This window comes from Rhinopithecus roxellana, chromosome 8 (genome assembly GCF_007565055.1).
Source record: "Rhinopithecus roxellana isolate Shanxi Qingling chromosome 8, ASM756505v1, whole genome shotgun sequence".
NCBI lineage: Eukaryota > Metazoa > Chordata > Mammalia > Primates > Cercopithecidae > Rhinopithecus > Rhinopithecus roxellana.
Genome location: NC_044556.1, coordinates 40,438,370 through 40,457,046, shown reverse-complemented (window position 1 = coordinate 40,457,046; position 18,677 = coordinate 40,438,370). Strand labels below are relative to the sequence as shown.

At 55.1% G+C, this 18,677-nt stretch overlaps 1 protein-coding gene across 1 annotated transcript; it reads right to left on the bottom strand.

Moving 5' to 3' along the window:
- Positions 1-5,728: 5,728 nt before the first annotated feature.
- NES (nestin) lies at positions 5,729-14,282 on the bottom strand. Its single transcript, XM_010356408.2, has 4 exons — positions 13,363-14,282; positions 12,113-12,237; positions 10,353-10,426; positions 5,729-10,141 (listed from the first exon to the last, which is right to left on the bottom strand). Exons 1-4 carry the CDS (start codon positions 14,143-14,145, stop codon positions 6,267-6,269), a joined length of 4,857 nt encoding a protein of 1,618 aa, XP_010354710.1. The 5' UTR covers positions 14,146-14,282; the 3' UTR covers positions 5,729-6,266.
- Between the last annotated feature and the right edge of the window lie 4,395 nt (positions 14,283-18,677).

The window sequence follows — 18,677 nt, the reverse complement described above, 5'->3', positions numbered from 1 at the left end:
ATAGTGAGACGCCGTCTCAAAAAAAAAAAAAAAAAAAAGACTCAGAACTTGGGAAGGGACCAGGGAGGAGGGAGGAAAGTAGGTAGAAGACAGAAGAGAGGTGAAAATGGGGAGACAGGGAAGGAGAGTTGGGTCCCTGAGTGGCAAATGTCTCTCCTTTGCGAAGAGGATGGAGTCCTGAAGACCCAGGAGGGGGCCAGAGCCAGGGGAGCATTCCCCCACTGTAAAGTCTCCCAGCCACCCTTCCTGGGGCTCTGGGGCCCTGGCACTTGCAAGCAGCTGAGACGGCAGCTGTTGGGAGGGGGTTCCTCGACAGAGGCCTCCTGGCACCTGCCTTGGTTTATTTCTGGAGCCGCAGCTGAGTCATGGGGGTGGGGAGAGTGAATGGGACTGGGGGGAGGGGAGACTGTGACTAGAAGAGAAGGTTGAGGAAGGAAGGGGGCTCTAGGGCCTGAGACTCTGAGACCTAGGGTCCATCCCTTTGGGGCCAGAGCATCAAGTACAGGAGGGACATCCACATTGGAGCCCCTGGAATAGTGGGGCTTGGGGAAGGCTTTGGGGAGTAGGAGGCAGGGCCTTTACCCTTGAAATGTGGGAGAAGAGACAAGCCTGATCTTGGTGTGGGAATGCTGTGTTAGAAAGGCTGAGAGGCCAGTCACAGTGGCTCATGCCTGTAATCTCAGCATTTGGGGAGGCCAAAGCAGGCAGATCACTTGAGCCCAGGAGTTCAAGACCAGCCTAGGTAACATAGCAAGAGCCCATCTCTACTAAAAATACGAAAATTAGCCAGGTCTGGTGGCTTGCGCCTGCAGTCCCAGCAACTTGAGAGGCTGAGGTGGGAGGATCGCTGTTGTGAGCCAAGGAGGCCAAGGGTGCCGTGAAATAGGATAGTGCCACTGCACTCCAGCCTGGGTGACAGACAAGATCTCCATCTCTTAAAAAAAAGAAGAAGAAGAAGGAGAAGGAGAAGGAGAAGGAGAAGAAAAATAAAGAGAGGGGAAAGAGGGCTCCCAGTAGGGAGGTAGATGGGAGACCCCAGTGCCATGAGAGAGGAAAGAGAGAGGGCCACATTTTCCTCTGTGGGCCATTCTTTCTGTCCCCCCCTCTGCTTCTCAGCCAAGCAGCTCCTCCCCTGGTTCAGCCACTTGAGATTCTCATCCTAGTCTTTTTAATGTCAGCCTGTAGATTCAGGAACAGAGTGCCTGAGTCCTTTCTTCAGGTACTCGAGCTGCATTCAAGAAACATCCTGTTTTCCCACCTCTCAGGAAGACCCTCAAGTCTAACTTCTATCTGTCCTGCTGTAGGACCCATCCTGGAACTTAGCTTTCCCCTGTGGGTGGAGCTGGGGGTCCAGTTGGGACCCAGGAGTCTGTGCCCAAGCCCAGAGTTGTCTCGGGTTTCCTGGGCTTAGGTGGGCTTTTTTTCCATCCCTTCTCCCTTCCATGGGCAGCCTCAGAGAGCACATTCCAGCTGAAATTAAATCACATTCCTCTCTCCCTGCTTCATGAGGATGGCATTGCTGACAGCAGCTGTGACACCACAGGGTCAAGTGGCAGCAGCTGGTTCCCCAGGGAGGGGCTGAGAAGGGGGTGAGGAGGGAAGTGGAGGACCAGGGCCTTTCTTTGGAGGCAATAAATGAATTCTGATTCTTTCATCTCAAGAGACCAGAGAAAGAGGCACAGACCCTGCAGTGGCAGGGATCAAGGTTAGACCACAGGATGTTCTAGCTGTGTGGCGCCTCTGGGGATGACCCAGTCCCAGGAAGGCCCCATGGGGGAAGGAGGTGTCCAGCATCTCTTTCTAAGAGGACCCTGGAAGAACGCACTCTCCCCACTCCAGGGCTGGGCTCTCACACAGACATTAAGGCTGAAGGAGCCCTTTAAGAGACCACACTCTGTGCTCCCTTGGCCGAGCCCAACACCTAGGCCTTTGATTTCCTCTGAGACTTTGGTGGCAATGGCGGCAGGAGCAGCAGCAGCAGCAATGGGACAGCATCAGGCTGGCTTGAATGGAGAGCTCAGCCCCTAACCTCACCCTCTGAGGCGCCTCAGCCTGCACAGCCTTATAAGGAAGTGCCCCAAACAAACCGAGGAAGCCACCTCCGGCCCCCAACCCGGCCCCACCCCATCCAAAAGCTATATTTACCCGGAGGAGGCCCCAGAATAACCTCCCACTTGTCCTTGCACTGATTGGAGGGGTGGGGGCAGGGGGGATACTGTCCCTCTGTGCTCCCTCCCCTGGGACTCCACCCTCAGAAGTGTGTCCCGTTGTCTGTCATGGCCATTCATTTATTTAACACGCATTTATTCAGCACCTCCTGGGCTCCCAGGCACTGAGCTAGGCTCTGGGTGATGACCAGGACAAAGGTCTTGCTGTCCCAGAAACTCCCATGATGACAGCATGTCTGAGACCCCGCAGTCCCCTGGTTTTGCTCCTACTCTGGCCTCCTTTTCCAGCTCCTTCCCGGTCATCTCCTCTCTGTCAGGAGCTCCTCTGGAGCTCTGTCCAGGGCTCTCTTCATCTTACATGCTCTCTCGGGGGGATCTCTAGGCCAGCAACCCCCTAATTCTTGTCTCCAACCTGGCCCTCTCTCCTGTGCTCCAGCTCCACGTGTCCACCCACCTCAAGCACCTCCTCCTGGAGGTCTGCTGGACTCTGCCGCTCAGAAAATAGTCCTATGTCTCCCAGCTGCCCAGCCAAAAACCTGGGACCCTCTGCTGCCATATCCCCCTCCCTCCCCTACCATAGATTACCAAGTCCTGAGATTCCCTTTCCTCACGTGTCTCCTCTCCACCACTGCCACTGCCACTGTCTCCTGCCTGCACTATGGCAGTAGCAGCCTCCCTGAAGCCCTCCTGCCCACACCAACCTGTTTTCACGCAGCAGCCAGAGTTTGACTTGAAATGCAAACCTGGGCCGGGGGTGGTGGCTCACGCCCGTAATCCCAGAACTTTGGGAGGCCGAGGCAGGCGGATCACTTGAGGTCAGGAGTTTGAGACTAACCTGGCCATCATGCTGAAACCCCGTCTCTACTATACAAAAATTAGCTGGGTGTGGTGGCAGGTGCCTGTAATCCCAGCTACTCTGGAGGCTGAGGCAGGAGAATCTCTTGAACTGGGGAGGCAGAGGTTGTAGTGAGCCGAGATCGCACCACTGCACTCCAGCCTGGGTGACAGAACGAGACTCCCGTTTCAAAAAACAAGCAAGCAAACAAAAAATAACAAAAATTAGCTGGGCGTGGCCTCGGGCGCCTGTAATCCCAGCTACTTGGGAGGCTGAGGCAAGAGAATTGCTTGAACCGGGGAGGCAGATATTGGAGTAGCCAAGATCGCATCACTGCACTCCAGCCTGGGTGACAGAATGAAACTCCTTCTCAAAAAAAAAAAAAAAAAAAAAAAAAAAAGAAAAGAAAGAAACGCAAACCTGGTCAGGTCACCTCTGCTTGCAACCCTTTAGAAGCTCTCGCTTCAGAATTCACTCATTGCCTCCAAATACGTAGAAGTCTTTATTTCCTGGCTATCTAATAAGACCTCTGTCCCCAAACCCTGACTCTCTCTTCAGTCTCATGATGAACTTTCTCTTCCCTCCTCCACCGTCCAGCACAGGAGCCTTCCTTCTCTTCCTCAGTTGCCCAGGCTTTCTCTTCCTGCTTCTGAACTTTGCACATGCTGTTCCCTCTGACTAGAACACCTTTCCTCCCCCTCCTCCCCAACTGGCCACTCCTGCTCATCTTTCAGGTTCTCAGGAGAGCCTTCCCTGTCTACCCCTCCTGTACGCCCCCATCCCAGGTCAGGCGAGGTCCCCTGCACTCTGCTCCCATAACCTAGGGCACTTCGCTGTTTTTGGATATGATTTCCACTCAGAAGCCCTTGTTCAACTGGTAGGTAAAGCTGCCTGAGTGAGGAAGCCCATTGTTCTTTATCTGTGGCTCCCCAGTGCCTGCACAGCACATGGCATGTGGTAGATGCTCAGTAAATAGTTGTTGACAAATGGTGACCACTCCTGTTCTCACCACCAGGAATGTCCCTGTTACTGTCCAACCCTCACTCCTCTTGCTGCATTGACAATCACTTCCAAAGAGAACACGCCTCCCATGACATATCCCCTTAGGGAAGTCCTCGCTTCTACCCTGTTTGAGATTGTTGGCAGCAATGGCCAGTTTGGTAACTCTATACGGGATCAGGAGTCCTGTGGGCAGGGGGGTAGGGTGGGCACCAGGCACAGGGAAGGACTGCTTGGCTAGGCCCCCATCCTCGGCCCTTGCCCAAGCGGAGGTGCCCGAGGGCCTGGGGAGATCAAGCACAGGGCACCTCTGTCCCATTGGAGGAGCAGGGAGTGGACCTTCCTTGCCTGGATGCCAATGCACTGGCCCCAGGCCTAGCAGCCTGGCAGGATCAGATAGGGCCTTGTTAGCAGTGGGTACAGGAAGGAGAGAGTGGAGGCTTGGGCTGCCAGGAGGGTGGGGTGGGGAGAGACAGGATCCCGGCCCCTGAGGGATGGGGCATAGTGGGTGTGAAATGGAGCCTGGGTGCCCAAGACAGAGGTGCTAGATGAAGACAGGCAGAGAGGCAGACAGTGAGGCCCTGTCAGGGAGGCCTCTACCCACCCCTCTCTGACTGGAGGACAGGAGTAGGAGCCAGAGGGGCTGGGACTTCATCTTCTCATCTTTCTCCAGCCCTCAGCCCTGAGCCCAAAGGGAGGGAGAGCCTGCTCCCGGACTTGGGATCCGCTCCAAACTGGAACATTTGTTTGGCAGCCCCTATCCCACCCCCACCAGCGCTATTTAGAGGTGTCGCCAGATCTTCCTTCCCTGCAGAGCTGAAGCAGCGAGTGGTTTCTATTTAGGTATCCTGACTTCAAGGCCTGCAGGCCCCACCTAATCCAGGAACCCCTGGTCCCCTCCCTGTCCTACACAGGGACACAGAGAGTTCCTGGGAAGTGGGGGGAGGAGGAGACGCTGTGGCTGGAGGACCCCTGGGCTAAGCTGCTGCCATCACAGCACTGTCATCAGCACAGCCCCAGTCCCCACCCTGACAGTTCAGGCCCCCACTCTCCCCTCTCCCCTGCCTCCTGCTGCAGCGTGGGAGGGAAGTCCTACCGAAGAGCTATGCTGTCCTCAGCCTCCTTCCTGCTCTCCTGGGCCCTGGGAGGCTCCCAGGACACCTGGCCCAGCCTCTCTCATTGTGTGGCAGAGTCTGAGGCTCAGAGGATCAATGCTGACCTGAGGCCATGCAGCCAGACTGAAGCCGAACAGGCCTGCCTCTTCCTTCACCCTGCTCCCACCAAGCCAGGTGGAGCAGATCAGGCCAGACAACTTGTTTGGGTTTAGAGACAAGGGGGCTTATTATGCTGGCGGCACCAAGGGGCTAATGGCGGGGGACATACAAGGGTGGGGGTGGCCCCAAGGCCTAATCCCTGTAATCAGTGCTGTGGGCAGAAATGATGACAGGCCTGGCTTCTGCAGGCGCTGAGGTCACCTGGACTGGCCTCCCCCAGCCAAGCTACAGCCCCTGGCTCTGCCCAGGCCCCAACACTGCTGTCTGCAGCTTGGGTCTGTCTGCCCTCATCCCCCAAGGAGGTCTCCAGTGTCCTCCTCTCCTCAGGAGGCAGCCCCTCCCCAGCACCAGCATCTCCTCCCTCCTCCCCGACAGTCTCCCCCACCACCCCATCTCTGCTCCTGTACTAACTCTGAGGGCCTCCTCTGAGTGGCAGAAGGAAGAGTCCAGACTTTGAAGGCAGAGGCATTACTTTATTCAGGCAGGGACTAGCCAGGCAGGGCCACAGGTGGCAGGGATGGGGAGGTCAGGACACGGGAGTGCCATCACCTCCATTAGCCACAGGCCAGACAGCCCAGGAGGGTGGTGCTACTGCAGTGAGATGGGGCAGGGCTGGTGAGCTTGGGCACAAAAGCCAGCATGTCACCCTTTCTTTGGAGAAGCCTCTGGGCTACAGGGCTTTTCCAGCTGATGGGATGTGGAGGGAAGGGGGCCTAGTACTATCGGGATTTAGCTTACTTAGCCTATGAGATGGTGCAGGCAAGAGATCCTTTTTGCAGGGCAGGAGGTTATATTCCTACAGCCTCCATTCTTGGATTAGGTTCCTTTGCCACACCCCTTTTCACCTTAGCCGGCCAGGCCTCTCAGCCAGAAACCACAGGTCAAGAGATCATAAGTTAAGAGTGCTGCTCCTGAGCAGGGAGTGGGCTTGGAGACATCCTCCCACTCCCTGCACCCCTAAGTCCCCAGTGCCAGGGAGATGGTCTTTTCCTAGTCCTCCCCTGAGGACCAGGACTCTCTATCTCCTTCTCTCTGAGTGAACTTCAGGAACTGACCCTGGCCCAGGTGAACAGGAGCCCCTGCCCAAGAGGTCTTCAGGGCACTCCCCTCCTCCTCCTGAAAGGGGCTCCCTCGGTCTTCCTCAGGGACGAGCAGCGTCCCTTGCCCCCCTTCCTCAGACTGCTCCAGCCCGTTCATCACTCCCCCATTCACATGCTGTGACTTCTCCTCCAAGTTGGGACCCTGGCCATTAACACCAATGATGTCTGCCCCTGGGCCTGAGTCCTCCATCCCACCGGGGACCCCCAGAGGGCCAGGGACTTTGTCCTCCCTCTCTAAGGAAACAGGGTCTGACTCTTCCTCTGAGCCAGAAGGCTCAGCACTGTCCTGGGACTCAGTTTCCAGGGTAGTCATGGGACCACCAGCCACTGCACCCCTCAAGCTGTCATCCCAGGGGACGCTGACACCCACAGAATCAGACTCCAGGAAGTCCCCTCTCTGGGAGCTACTCAGGGCCTGGGGGCTGCCAACAGAGGACCCTGGCCCCCACCGCCCAGCCTCTGGCTCCCTCCTCTTCTCCTCATCCTCCTCTCCCTCCTCCGCACTTTCTTCCTCATCTGCAAACCCATCAGACTCCCCATCCCGATCCCAGGCTGCAGGCTCCAGTAGCAGCTGAGGCACCTGGCCCAGAGGTTCTGCCACCTCCCCAGGGACCTCAGGAAGAAAAGATGCCTCAGTCCCCAGGTCCTCAAATTCCTCTGACAGGTCAGAGTCACGGCCACACTCTTCTTCTCCCTCCTCCCCCTCCTCCTCTTCTGAGGGTGGGGCCTCAAAGCCCTTGGAAGCCAGGGCAGCAGGATCCCAGCCCTCTTTTCCAGTCTTCCCTTGAGGGGGTGGCCTCTGCTCTCCAGTGGGGTCCCACTTGGGGGAAGTGGGGGACCTGAGGTAGAAGCCCAGGGGAGTGGAGTCGGGAAGAGTCTCCCCCAGCTCATCCTCCTCACTCTCTTCTCTGCTCTCCTCCCCCTCCTCCTGGAGGCCCTTGGGGATCTCCCCAGAACCCAACTCCTCCTGCTCGCTCTCTACTTTCCCTAGGGCCTCAGCCCTCCCCTGCACCCCCCAGCTAGCCTCTTGGCTCCCTTCAGCCTGAGGCTGGGGCCCAGGGGCATCTTCCAGGATCGGGGTGTACGTTGGGCTGGGGGAGACCAGCACTGGTGGTACATCCTTCTCAGCTTCCTCTGACCCCAGGGGCCGAGGTGGAGGGGCATCACTTCCATCGTGGCCCAGGGTCTCAGCAGGGAACGCCTCCTCTGCTTCCCTGGGGGCCTCAGCCTCTGACTCCTCCCAACCCTTGGGAGACTCCCCACGGTCTCTACTCTTCCCGGGCAACTCGGAGAGCTCTGTCCCCAGAGCACCTGCCTCCTCTGGGTCCTTTCTAGGCCCTTCCAAGCCCTGAACCCTCTTTGCCTCCAAACTCTCCTCTTCCAGGGGTGGTTCCATCACCTCTTCCCTGGTCAGATGGCCTGAGTCCTCCAGCCCTCCCACCTCCTGCCTCGGGCCTGGCTCAGCTCCCACAGCAGACTCACCCGTGGCAGGCTCTGACCCCAATGTGACCTCTGGGGAAGCTTGGTCACCCCGTGGGGCCACATCCTCATCTTCTACCAGGGGCTCTATCCCCTCTGGCAGCCTCTGGGAAGCTTGGAGGCCTGGGGCCCCCACCTGTTGTGATTGCCCTTTGGGGTCCTGGAGGCCCTCAGCCCCTCCCTTCCCACTGGCTCCCTCGGCTAGGCCTCTCTGCTCTTTGGGCTCAGGGCTCTCTGGGTGCCCCTCGCCTGGGATCCAGACCTCCTCTGTGGCATTCGCCTCTCCCTGCTCTACCACCTCCTCCTTCCCAGTGAAGCCATCCTGCTCCCTCAGGTTTAGCTCTGCCTCATCCTCATTTTCCACTCCAGCCATCCCAGTGGGGCTTTCCTGAGACAGTTCTTGGTCCTTTCCCACCGTATCTTCCCACCTCTGCACATCTGCAGACTGTGGCAGCTCCCGTCCCTCCTCCTCCAGAGACCTCAGTGACTCTTGGTTCTCTCCCTTCCCCAGGTTCTCTTCCTCTTCCAGATTCCTTTGACTTTCCTTGTCTACCTCCTCTGGAGATCTCAAATTCTCCAGGTTCCGTGCTCCCAGAGATCTCAATGGTTCGTGATTCTCCTCTTCTAGGAGTCTCAATGTCTCTTGGTTCACTTCCACAGACTCCAGTGGTTCTTGAATTTTTAGAGGTTTCATTGTCCCCTGATTTATTTCTTCTAGAGACCACAGTGGTGCCTCAGTTTCAGGAGATTTCAATGTTTCCAGGTTCTCTTGTCCTGCAGACTTCAGTGATTGTAGGAGCTCTGTTTCTAAAGATTTTACTGCCTCTACACTCTCTTCTTTGAGTGACTTTAATAACTCTTGATTCTCATTTTCAAGAGGTCTAGCTATCTCCTGGTCAAAAGACTTCAGTGGTTCTGGATCCACTTTTTCTGGGGGTCTTAATGTCATCTGATCCTCTTCCCCTAGAGACCTCTGTGGCTGTTGAGTCTCTTTTTCAAGAGTTCTCAATGTCTCTTGGTCCTCCTCTTCTAAAGACCTCAGTGATTTGTGATTCTCTGTTTCTAGAGGTCTCACAATACTCTGGTCCTCTTCTAGAGTGTTCAGTGGTTCCTGGTTCTCTTTTTCCAGAGGTCTAAAGGCCTCTTGGTTCTCATCCTCAAGAGACCTCAGGGGTTCCTGATTCACCTTTGTCAGAGATCTCAGTGCCTCCTCATCCTCTACTTCTGGAGATCTAAGTGGCTCTTGATTCTCCTTTTCCAGAACTGTCAATGACTCTAAGTTCTCTTGCAGAGAACTTACTAATTCTTGATTTTCCTTTCCTGGAAATAAAAATGTCTCTAGATTACCTTCAAGAGATTTCATTAGTTCTTGATTCTCCTTTTGCAGGGGTTGCAATGTCTGTGTGTCCTCTTTTCCTATAGGCTTAAGTAGGCCTACAGCCTCTTTTTCTAGAGGTCTCACTACCTCCACATCCTTTAATAGCTCTTTATTTTCCTTTTCTAGACTTTTTAGTGTATCTACGTCTTCTTCTAAAGACCTCGGAGATTCTTGATCCTCCCTTTCTAATGTCTCGTGGCTCTGGTTTTCCAGAGTCTTCAGTGACTCTTGAATCTCCTCTCCCAGAGACTTCAGGGTTTCTTTTTCCAAAGGAACCTGGGAGTCCTGGATTTCCTTCCTGTTTAGATCCTCTTCTTCCCATATTTCCTGCTGCAAGCTGCTTACCATTTTACCCTCTATGGCTGTTTCTTTCTCTACCAACCTCCATATTTGCCCTTCACCTTCCTCTTGGCATATGCTGAACTCTCTAGACCCACCGGATTCTCCATCCTTAGCCTCTAAACTGGAGTGGTCAGGGCTGACGGGTGGGGCCAAGGAGTCATGGTCCTCTGGGGACTGGCCTGTACCGGCCTCTTGCCACTGGCCCCCAGGCTCCTCTGGTCCAGGCAGGACGCTGGCAGGAATGGCCACCTTGGCTTCAGCCTGCAGGGGCTCTGGAGCCTGTTTCCTCCCACCCTGTGCCTGGAGCAGAGAGAGAGGAGCACCCTGGGCTCTGATCTCTGGATCTGTAGCAAGAGAGGGTGCCTGAGGTGTGGGTGGGATGGGTGTGCTGGCCAAGGTAGGGGTACGGGCCTGGAGGAATTCTTGGTTCTTAAGAAAGGCTGGCACAGGTGTCTCAACGGTAGCAGGCAAGGGTGAGGGGAGGGAAGTTGGGCTCAGGACTGGGAGTAAAGATCCAAGACGCCGGCCCTCTGGGGTCCCAGGGAATTGCAGCTCCAACTTGGCGTCTGGAAAGGCAGAGAGGGAAGAAACAGCATCAGTATACCACTGGCAGTGAGGGGAGCCACAGAGCAGCCACCACTGGCAAGAGTGCCCATCCGCCTGCCCCTGGTGCCCACGGCTGGGCTGAGAGCATGCTCTGCCTCTAGGGAAAGACAGGTCTGGGATATGAAGAGCAAAGCAGGGTAGTTTCTGTGGGATCTTGGCCCCTCCTCTTACCCGGGAAGCTGAGGGAAGTCTTGGAGCCACCGCCAGGTGTTTGCAGCCGGGAGTTCTCAGCCTCCAGGAGGGTCCTGGAGAGGAGGGAGGGAAAGTGGGGTCAGCCCTCTGCCCCCAGGCCTGCAGGCAGCAAGCCAGCTGGGGACAACTCAGGCTGAGCTTGTACCATCCTGGCCCTGCAGGCTTCCTCTTCATTTGACACTGTCACACAAAAGTCACACTCAGGGTGAAATCACATAGTCACATACCCACAGACATCACACACTTGGTCACAGAGTCACACCGTATTGGGATACACAGCAGAGCTCAGACATAGAAGCAGATTCCCACACAGTCGGACACTGCCCTACACACACGCACACAAGGCTTAGGCTAGCCTCCTCCTCCCACCCCAGGCCGATGACCTCATCCTCTGTGTGGGGGACCGATTCTCATGCTAATTGCTGCCATTGTCCAAGTCACCATCTGGAGGGTCTGAGAAGGAGAGGATTCTGGGGAAGCAGGAATTCTCAGGCCGTTCCCATGGGATGGGCTCCCTCCTCCTTCCCCGGTGGCCCCCAGAGCTAGCGACAGACAAAAGCAAATGAATTCAGCTCCCCCTCTCCAAATCCTTTTCATGCCTCAAAAACCAGCATTTAAATTCCTCGGGGCTCACCAGACCCTTCCCCTCGGTGGTTTCATTTGGGGTCAGGGCCCTCATCTTAGGATCTCTAAGCACTCTGGATCCCAAGCTCTTCGGTGCACGGAGGTCTTTGTGTCCAGGCCCCTGCCTCAGTGCCCCTTGAACCAATGAGGGGAGCAGGGACCAATCAACTCAACAACTTAGGCTGAGCAGCTACTCCTCTCTGCTTTGCTCCATGATCTCTGAGCCTGATTAGCACTTGCTGTAGCCTCACCTCTGTCCTTCCCAGTGCTGCGGCCTTCCTTCTGGGCTTCTCTTCCCTGATGGTGGAGCCCCTCTCCTCCACATCCTCCCCAGAGCCTCACTGACCTTCCGTCTCTGGGCCTTGCCTCCCCTCCTTTCCTGGACCTCATATGGCCCTTCATCAGCCACAGAGCCCCTTCCTCAGGGTCCATCAATGGCCCCTCAGCCAACAGGACCAATTTCCCAGAAGAGACTGCAGGCTTTGCCCAAGGCCACATAGCAAGTGAGAAGCCGCCCCTCCTTGGTCTCAGCCATTTCTAGGAAAACAGAAAATGTGGACAATGAAAGGTTGGGCAGGACCAAGGGCACTAGGGGGCATCAGAGGAGTCAGGCCCCGTGACATCCAGGCTAGAAGAGGCCTTGGAAGTCCCCCAGCCCAGCCCTCAGCCCCTAGACAAGGCTGAGGCCCAGGTCAGGCGGCAAGTCAGTGCAGCCACCCCATGCCTGCAATGCCTCCTTTCCGTGGCTGCCAAAGGACACGGCCCCCGGGGTGTGGGCATGCATAGAGTTGGAGCTTTGCCCTTTGGGGGAAGGGTCTGGATGCAGTTGCCCCACACGGGTCCAGCCCCTCTCCAGAGGCTGTCCCACTCGGCAATATCATCTCTCCTGGGGCAATCTCCTGGGCACAGGACATTTCTCAGGTCTCCAACCTATGGGACAACAGATGGTTTCAGGCAGGACATGTTTCAGTGTGGAAGTAACTAACCTAGAGTTACAGAACCCAGTGGCAGCAGAGTTACCATCACCTACACCTCTGGTCCCCTTCAGCCACACAGTCTGCCCCAGCATGTGTGTGCACCTCTGTGTGCCTGGGTAGACAGGGTTCATCTCATACCTGTACGTGGCCACCTCCAGGCTGAGGGACATCTTGAGGTGCGCCAGCTGCTGCCGACCTTCCAGGACCTGAGCGATCTGGCTCTGTAGGCCCTGTTTCTCCTGCTCCAGGGCCTCCACAGCCAGCTGCAGGGCAGGCGAGAGGCAGTCAGCGGAGGGGCTGGGGTCCCTTCTGCGAACCAACCTGTGTCCTGCCCGCTGCTGCTGCCTGGGAAGCACCTCCTGCTCCCTGGCTGACTTCTCTGTGCAGCAGACCCCCGTCTCCCCTACCCTACTCCCTGCCCAGAGAGCCCCCTCTGGATCAGCCAAGATAAGCCTAGGGCCCCTGTCAGCCCTCTCAGCCCTCTCCCACTGCTCCTCCTCTGAGGATGCTGATTAAATGGTAGCACATGTTGCTCAGAACACAGCTCCCACAGGAAGGGGAGGTGATGGGTTATGGAGAGGAGAAGAGGGGAAAAAAAAAAGTGGAAGCAGAAGGAAAAACGATTAATCAAGAGGCCTGGAGCCTGCAGGACTGGAAGGCAAACAGCCCCAGTCCCCTATTGGTCCCATCTCCCATAGCTGTCTCCTGCTCCTCACAGCAGGCTCCCACCCCCGCCCCACCCCATTTCCCACATGTTCTGGATTCTCTCTCCTCTGAGAGGAGGGATGGGGAGGTGGCCATGGCACCTCTGTGTGGCTCAGGCAAGAAGCTGTTTTCGCAGCTGCTGGTCACATCTGTGCCCTGTGAGAAGGAGCAGCTGTTATGGGCCTCTGGAATGTGCTCCAGGGAGCCGAGAAGCCATGACATGGGAGGGGGCTGGTAGCCATTCATCATGGCCCCTCACTCCTCCCCTCAAGGGGAGGAGGGCTGTGAGGAACTTGGAGGTTCTGAGTGACCAGGCCACCAGACTCAGCGCAGAGGCGATAGTGCTGGGCGTCTTCCTAGTAACAGCAGAGCCTGGGGAGGGGCCCGGAGCCCCGGTCATCATCAGAGCCAGACGGTGCCACCCAGAGAGTGGGGGGGCTGCTGCAATGGGTCTTGGGCCTGACTACCCACCCAGGGATGTGTTTCGAGAAGCCCCACCATTCCCACCCTACACTAGACGGGACTGTAAAAGTCTAGGACTTGTGGCACCAGGTTTCTGAGAACTGGCTCCTGATTCAACAGCCAGCTAGCCCCACTCCCTTCCCAGAAGGTCTCTGAGCTTCACACGGAACTTTCTGGAGCTTTCTGGGACTTTCTCTTAGCCAGGCCCTCAACCTCCTCACCTGGAACTTTTCAGTAGCCCGCAGCCGCTCCTGCCAGCGGCCCTCCAACCTCTGTTCCAACGCTGCCCTGCGCTCCTGGAGGCCTCCGCGCTCAGCCTGGAGCTGCTGCAACTCCAGGCGGCCCTCGCGGGCACCCTGCACCGCCCGGCCCAGCCGCTCGCGGGCCTGGCCCAGCGATGTCTCCATGTGCGCCACGCGCTCCTGATAGCCGCGCACTGCCCCGCGCCACGCCTCGCCCAGTCGCCTTGCCAGCTCCTCCACCTCCGGGGTCGGCGCGGGAGGCCCGCGGGGCGGCGCGGGGCAGCGGGGGGCACAGGAAGCCTGTGCGTTCAGGCCGATGCGCTCCTCCTCGTGCGCCAGGCGTAAAGCCTCTAGCTCGCGCTCCAGCTCTGCCGCCTGTCTGCTCAGCCAGGCCCGGGCGCATTTCTCCGCCTCGACGGCGCGCCGGTTGCGGGCTACCTCCTCCGCCGTCCGCTCCCGGGCCAGCCGCAGCTGCTGGCATCGGCCCACCACGCCCTCCAGCTCTTCAGCCAGGTTGTCGCGCGCCACCTCGGCCGCGTGCTTCTCCCGCCAGCGCTGATCAACGAGGGCCCGCAGGGCTGCCAGCTCATCGTCGGCTCGCGCCCGCCAGGAGGTGTCCCCGGATTGTGCCCGGAGCCCCCCGAGCTCCGCGCTGAGCAGCTCATTCTGCTCCTCTAGCGCCTTGACCCGGCCCAGGTAGGCCTCCAGGCGCCGATTGAGCTCCCACATCTGAAAAGACTCCTCCCCCATGCAGCCCTCCATCCTGTTGGTCTGACCCACTGAGGATGGACAGACGCGGGGCACCAGGAAAAGGGAGCGGCTCGCAGAGCTTTTAGGACCGAAGAGAAAAGAGACCGACGGGGACAATGACGGGGCGGGGCGGGGTGGGAGTAGCCTGAGCGACTGAGAGTCGGGAGTGGGAGCGAGGCTATTCATACTCCCGCCAGGCGGGCGGGAAAAGGGGCGGGACCCAGGTCTTAACCCCTTAGAGGTCAGAGAGTGGCAGCAGCCTCTGTCCCTGCTTCCCCAGTGTGCTGGAGAGTGGAACCAAAGAAGAAGCCCTACCATGGAGAATCGGATCTGAGGGTGGTGGCCTTCTGAGGGAGGAGGCCATGAAGAAGGGTCACAATCCGCGAAAAAGGCAGATAATGCACAGAACCGAGCCTGTGGGAGTGGGGGTACCAGGACGTTCCAGCCTGGGAGGGAGTGCAGTCTCAGTTACTCAACACATCCGAGAGAGGTATCACTTACTGAATTCCTCTAAGATTCAGTTTCTTCATCCATAAAATGGGAGCAGTGATGGAAATCGCATGGCTGCTGAAAGAAATGGATGTGGCCAGGTTTTTCTTTCTTTCTTTTTTTTTTTTTTTTTTTGAAATAACAAATGCTCATCCTCCTGAATACTGGAGAGAGTACTACAGCATTGCAGAAAGAAGCTGGAGAGACACTGCCTGAAAAACAAGAACAAATGTCTGATATTGGGACACACAGACACACACACACACACACACACACGCTATTGCCTGAGTCTCCATCAGAAAAGGGAGCGACCAGGTGAAGGGCCGTCATGGGCTTAAGAACATTTGTCTCTCCATCCTTCCTACAACTCTTCCGTATAACTGCGAGGTTCAAACATCCACTTTAGAAAGTTCTGTTCTTGGGGTAGGGCCTCTTCTTCCGCAACCCCTGCCAGAGAATTTTGGGTGGTGGACGCCCTCTGGCGGCTTTCAGAAGTGGAAGCAGCAGAAGAGGCTACTCTTTCCTTCCTAACGACTAGCCCAAGTTTATCCAGCCTTTATGATGTGCCCAGTCGTGTTCTAACATTTTACTTCCATGATCTGACTTAATCTTCAAAACAGCCTTTTAAGGATTCTACAGTTTATGAAGTAGAGAGCTCACCAAGGGTGAGAGTAGTAGGGAAGTCTTTCTGGACGGGGCGCATCCTTGAGCTGGGAGGTAAAGGACAAGTGGAATTTGGGGGATTTACAGTGAAGGAGAAGCAGGGCTGGGGAGGAGATGCAGGGATAATGGGACAGAGGGGATCTTTGGGGAAGGCATTTCTGATCAAGCTGCTAAATCTAATTTAGCTCAAGTGTTAATTGAGCACCTACTTTGTGTCAGCACCAAAGAGATTGCTGGGACTCTGTCCCAGCCCTGGAAATGCTTATAGTTTGGTGATGTGAGGTCAACAATGATGGGCACTCATAGTCTGGTGGTGGAGGTAAACATAATAAGATGACTGCAATACTTGATCAGCCTCCAAGGTGCTAGGGACAGAGCCGGGCAGCACAAAGGATGGAGGGGTTTTTCTGGGTAGAGGGTACAGCCAGGTCAATAACCAGGAAGTCATCCCATCAATACCCCCTCCCCTTGAGGAGTCTCTTGAGGACCCCATCACTGTCCCCAGGCCAATGGGGCTTTGGAATTCACCACCAATATGTAGAATGGAGACCAGGGAGGGGTTAGTGACAGGAGATTGACTAAGAGTCAGTGCAGGCCAGGAGGCTGAGGATCTGGGATGCCCAGGCTCCTTCAACCTTGCATTACTTCATAAATCCTGCTGTTTGGTTTGGGTTGAGAACTCCCTAGAGCTGTGGCCAGCAGCGCTGGCTTGGAATCTCTTCCTCTCTTTCTTTTATTTTTATTTTTGAGAGGGAGTCTTGCTCTGTTGCCCAGGCTGGAGTGCAGTGATGTGATCTCGTCTCACTGCAACCTTCACCTCCCAGGTTCAGGTGATTCTCCTGCCTCAGCCTCCCGAGTAGCTGCCACCATGTCAGGCTAATTTTTGTATTTTTAGTAGAGATGGGGTTTCACCATGTTTGCCAGGTTGGTTTGAACTGCTGACCTCAGGTGATCCACCCACCTTGGCCTCCCAAAGTGCTGGGATTACAAGCATGAGCCACCGCACCTGACCTCCTTCTCTCTTTCACTTTCTGTCTGGGAGAAGAGGGAGGCTAAATGTTTGAGATCCCCTGGGATTCTTGGGGGAGTCCCCTAAAGAGGTAGGGTGGCATTGGGCTGGGGGTTCCTTTCTGAACCCCTCACCCTCACGCAGAGGGCAGACATTTGGAACTGTGTCTCATGCAAAGAGCAGATGACTTTTGCACTTTCTAACTGAATGACCTTGGACAAATCACATAATTTCTCTAAGTGAGCCTGAGTTTAACTATTTGGTAAAGCAGGTTAATACCCTCCTATTCCTATAAGTTTGTTCTAATAATCAAATAAGACCATGTATGGGGAAGTCTTTGTATAAAGCTTTTTTCGAGGACCATCACAATGAAAGCTATTAAGCTGAAGAAAACCTCCTCTCGTGAATCACTCTTGGTGAGTTTTAGGAATTATGGGGAATAGAGATGGTTAAGAATTCTGGGGAAGAGTGTGGTGTTGATTTTCCTAAAACAGGAGATGGTAGGCTCCAGCATTCACAGCCTAGAGGATCTGATGTCAGTGCTTACCAGATTCTAAACAGATACCCAGTATTCGAGGCACTTAAAGAGATAAGGCCCTCCCTAGAGAAACTTAGGCCCTCCCTTCCTCTCCTTCCCTGGTGACTGCATTTGGTTACTGGGATGTTTGTGGGGCCATTGGCTGTACCTTTTATTGGGTCTCTGGACCCAGGACATATGAGCTATGTGGTACTACAGCCAGTGGATACAAAGTCAGCCGAGCAGTCATCCCCAGAGATGGCCATGAGCAAGCTTAGGGGAGGTTCTGTGTGCTGCCCAGAGGGAATTCTGTCCTTGGTCCTGACAATTAAAAGTTTTAATTAAAGACTTGAATGAAAACATGGAAGCCATGTTTATCAGGTCTACAGACTATGCAAGAACTGAGAGTTATATTTTAACAAAATAGAAAAAAAAAAAACAGGTTGGGGGCGGTGGCTCATGCCTATAATCCCAGCACTTTGGGAGGCCGAGGTGGGCAGATCACCTGAGGTCAGGAGTTCAAGACCAACCTGACCAACAAGGAGAAATCCCATCTCTACTAAAAATATAAAATTAGCCGGGCATGGTGGCACATCCTGTAATCCCAGCTACTCGGGAGACTGAGGCAGGAGAATCACTTGAACCCAGGAGGCGGAGGTTGTGGTGAGCTGAGATTGCACCATTGCACTCCAGCCTGGGCAACAAGAGTGAAACCCCGCAAAAAAAAAAAAAAAAAAAAAAAAAAAAAAAAAAAGACATTTAATAGGAATAAGTGTAAAATTCTGCTTTTGGTTTCAAAAAATCAACAGCATAAGAAGAGGAGAATAAAGACCAGCTGAAGAGTAGGGCATGTCTAGCGAAGAAGAAAGAGCTGGGGGTTTTAGAAGACTACAAGCTTGTTAGGAAGAAACCAATACTAAGTGGCTGTCTAAAAAAGTGAAAAGGATATAAGTGACTATAGATGTGAGGTGTCCAGATGAGCAGTGGCAACATTCCCATTGTCCTCCACATCTGGAGTGTTGTACTGGACACTATATTTTAAGAGGAACCTTGATGGATTGGAGTTAATCCTAGAAGAAGATGACCAGATGGTAAGGGATCTTGGAGTAATGTTTTTGTATTTTTAATTTTTAAATTTTTTAAATTTTATTTATTTATTTTGGAGACAGTCTCGCTCCATCATCCAGGCTGGAGTGCAGTGGTGTGATCTCGGCTCACTGCAACCTCTGCCTCCCTGGTTCAAGCAATTCTCAGTCCCCCAAGTAGCTGGCACTACAGGCTTGTGCCACCATGCCCAGCTAATTTTTTGTGTGTGTTTTTTTTTTAGTAGAGATGGGGTTTTCACCATGTTAGCTAGGCTGATCTCGAACTCCTGGCCTCAAGTGATCCACCTGCCTCAGCCTCCCAAAGTGCTGGGATTACAGGCATGAGCCACTGCGCCCGTCCTGGAATAATGTTTGATGAAGACTTTCTGAATGAACTTGTGTCTAAGCTCTGAAACTAAAAATAATGGCCTCTGAGTAGCACACACACAGCCCAGAGGAAATTGCCAGCCCCCACCCTGAAGGCCTTCTCCCCACCCAAGTCTGCATTAGAGAAGGCAGGTGGAATGTGAGGAGGCCGTGACCAGCAGCACTGGAGTATGGAATGGCCAGCTCGGGATGGCAGGCTGTGGCTTTCCCTCCTCTGCTCAGAGGGCAAGGACGATGCCTACCAAGGAGAGTGCGTGCAGCCTCCCCAAGGAAGGACTCCTCAAGGTAGGGCCTGCCGAAGGACACACTGGCATCCCGTTCCAGGCCAGCTGTCTTTCAGGGTGGAGGACTTGCTCATCCACTCTCTTGGCCTCACCGAACAAGAGACACAGAG

Excerpts from the sequence above, each read along its gene's own strand:
- NES (XM_010356408.2), bottom strand. The coding sequence starts at position 14,145 with ATGGAGGGCTGCATGGGGGAGGAGTCTTTTCAGATGTGGGAGCTCAAT. Across the intron at positions 12,238-13,362 it reads GGGCTACTGAAAAGTTCCAG|CTGGCTGTGGAGGCCCTGGA; the intron begins GTGAGGAGGTTG and ends CCTGCCCTGCAG. Across the intron at positions 10,142-10,352 it reads GACTTCCCTCAGCTTCCCGG|ACGCCAAGTTGGAGCTGCAA; the intron begins GTAAGAGGAGGG and ends CTGCCTTTCCAG.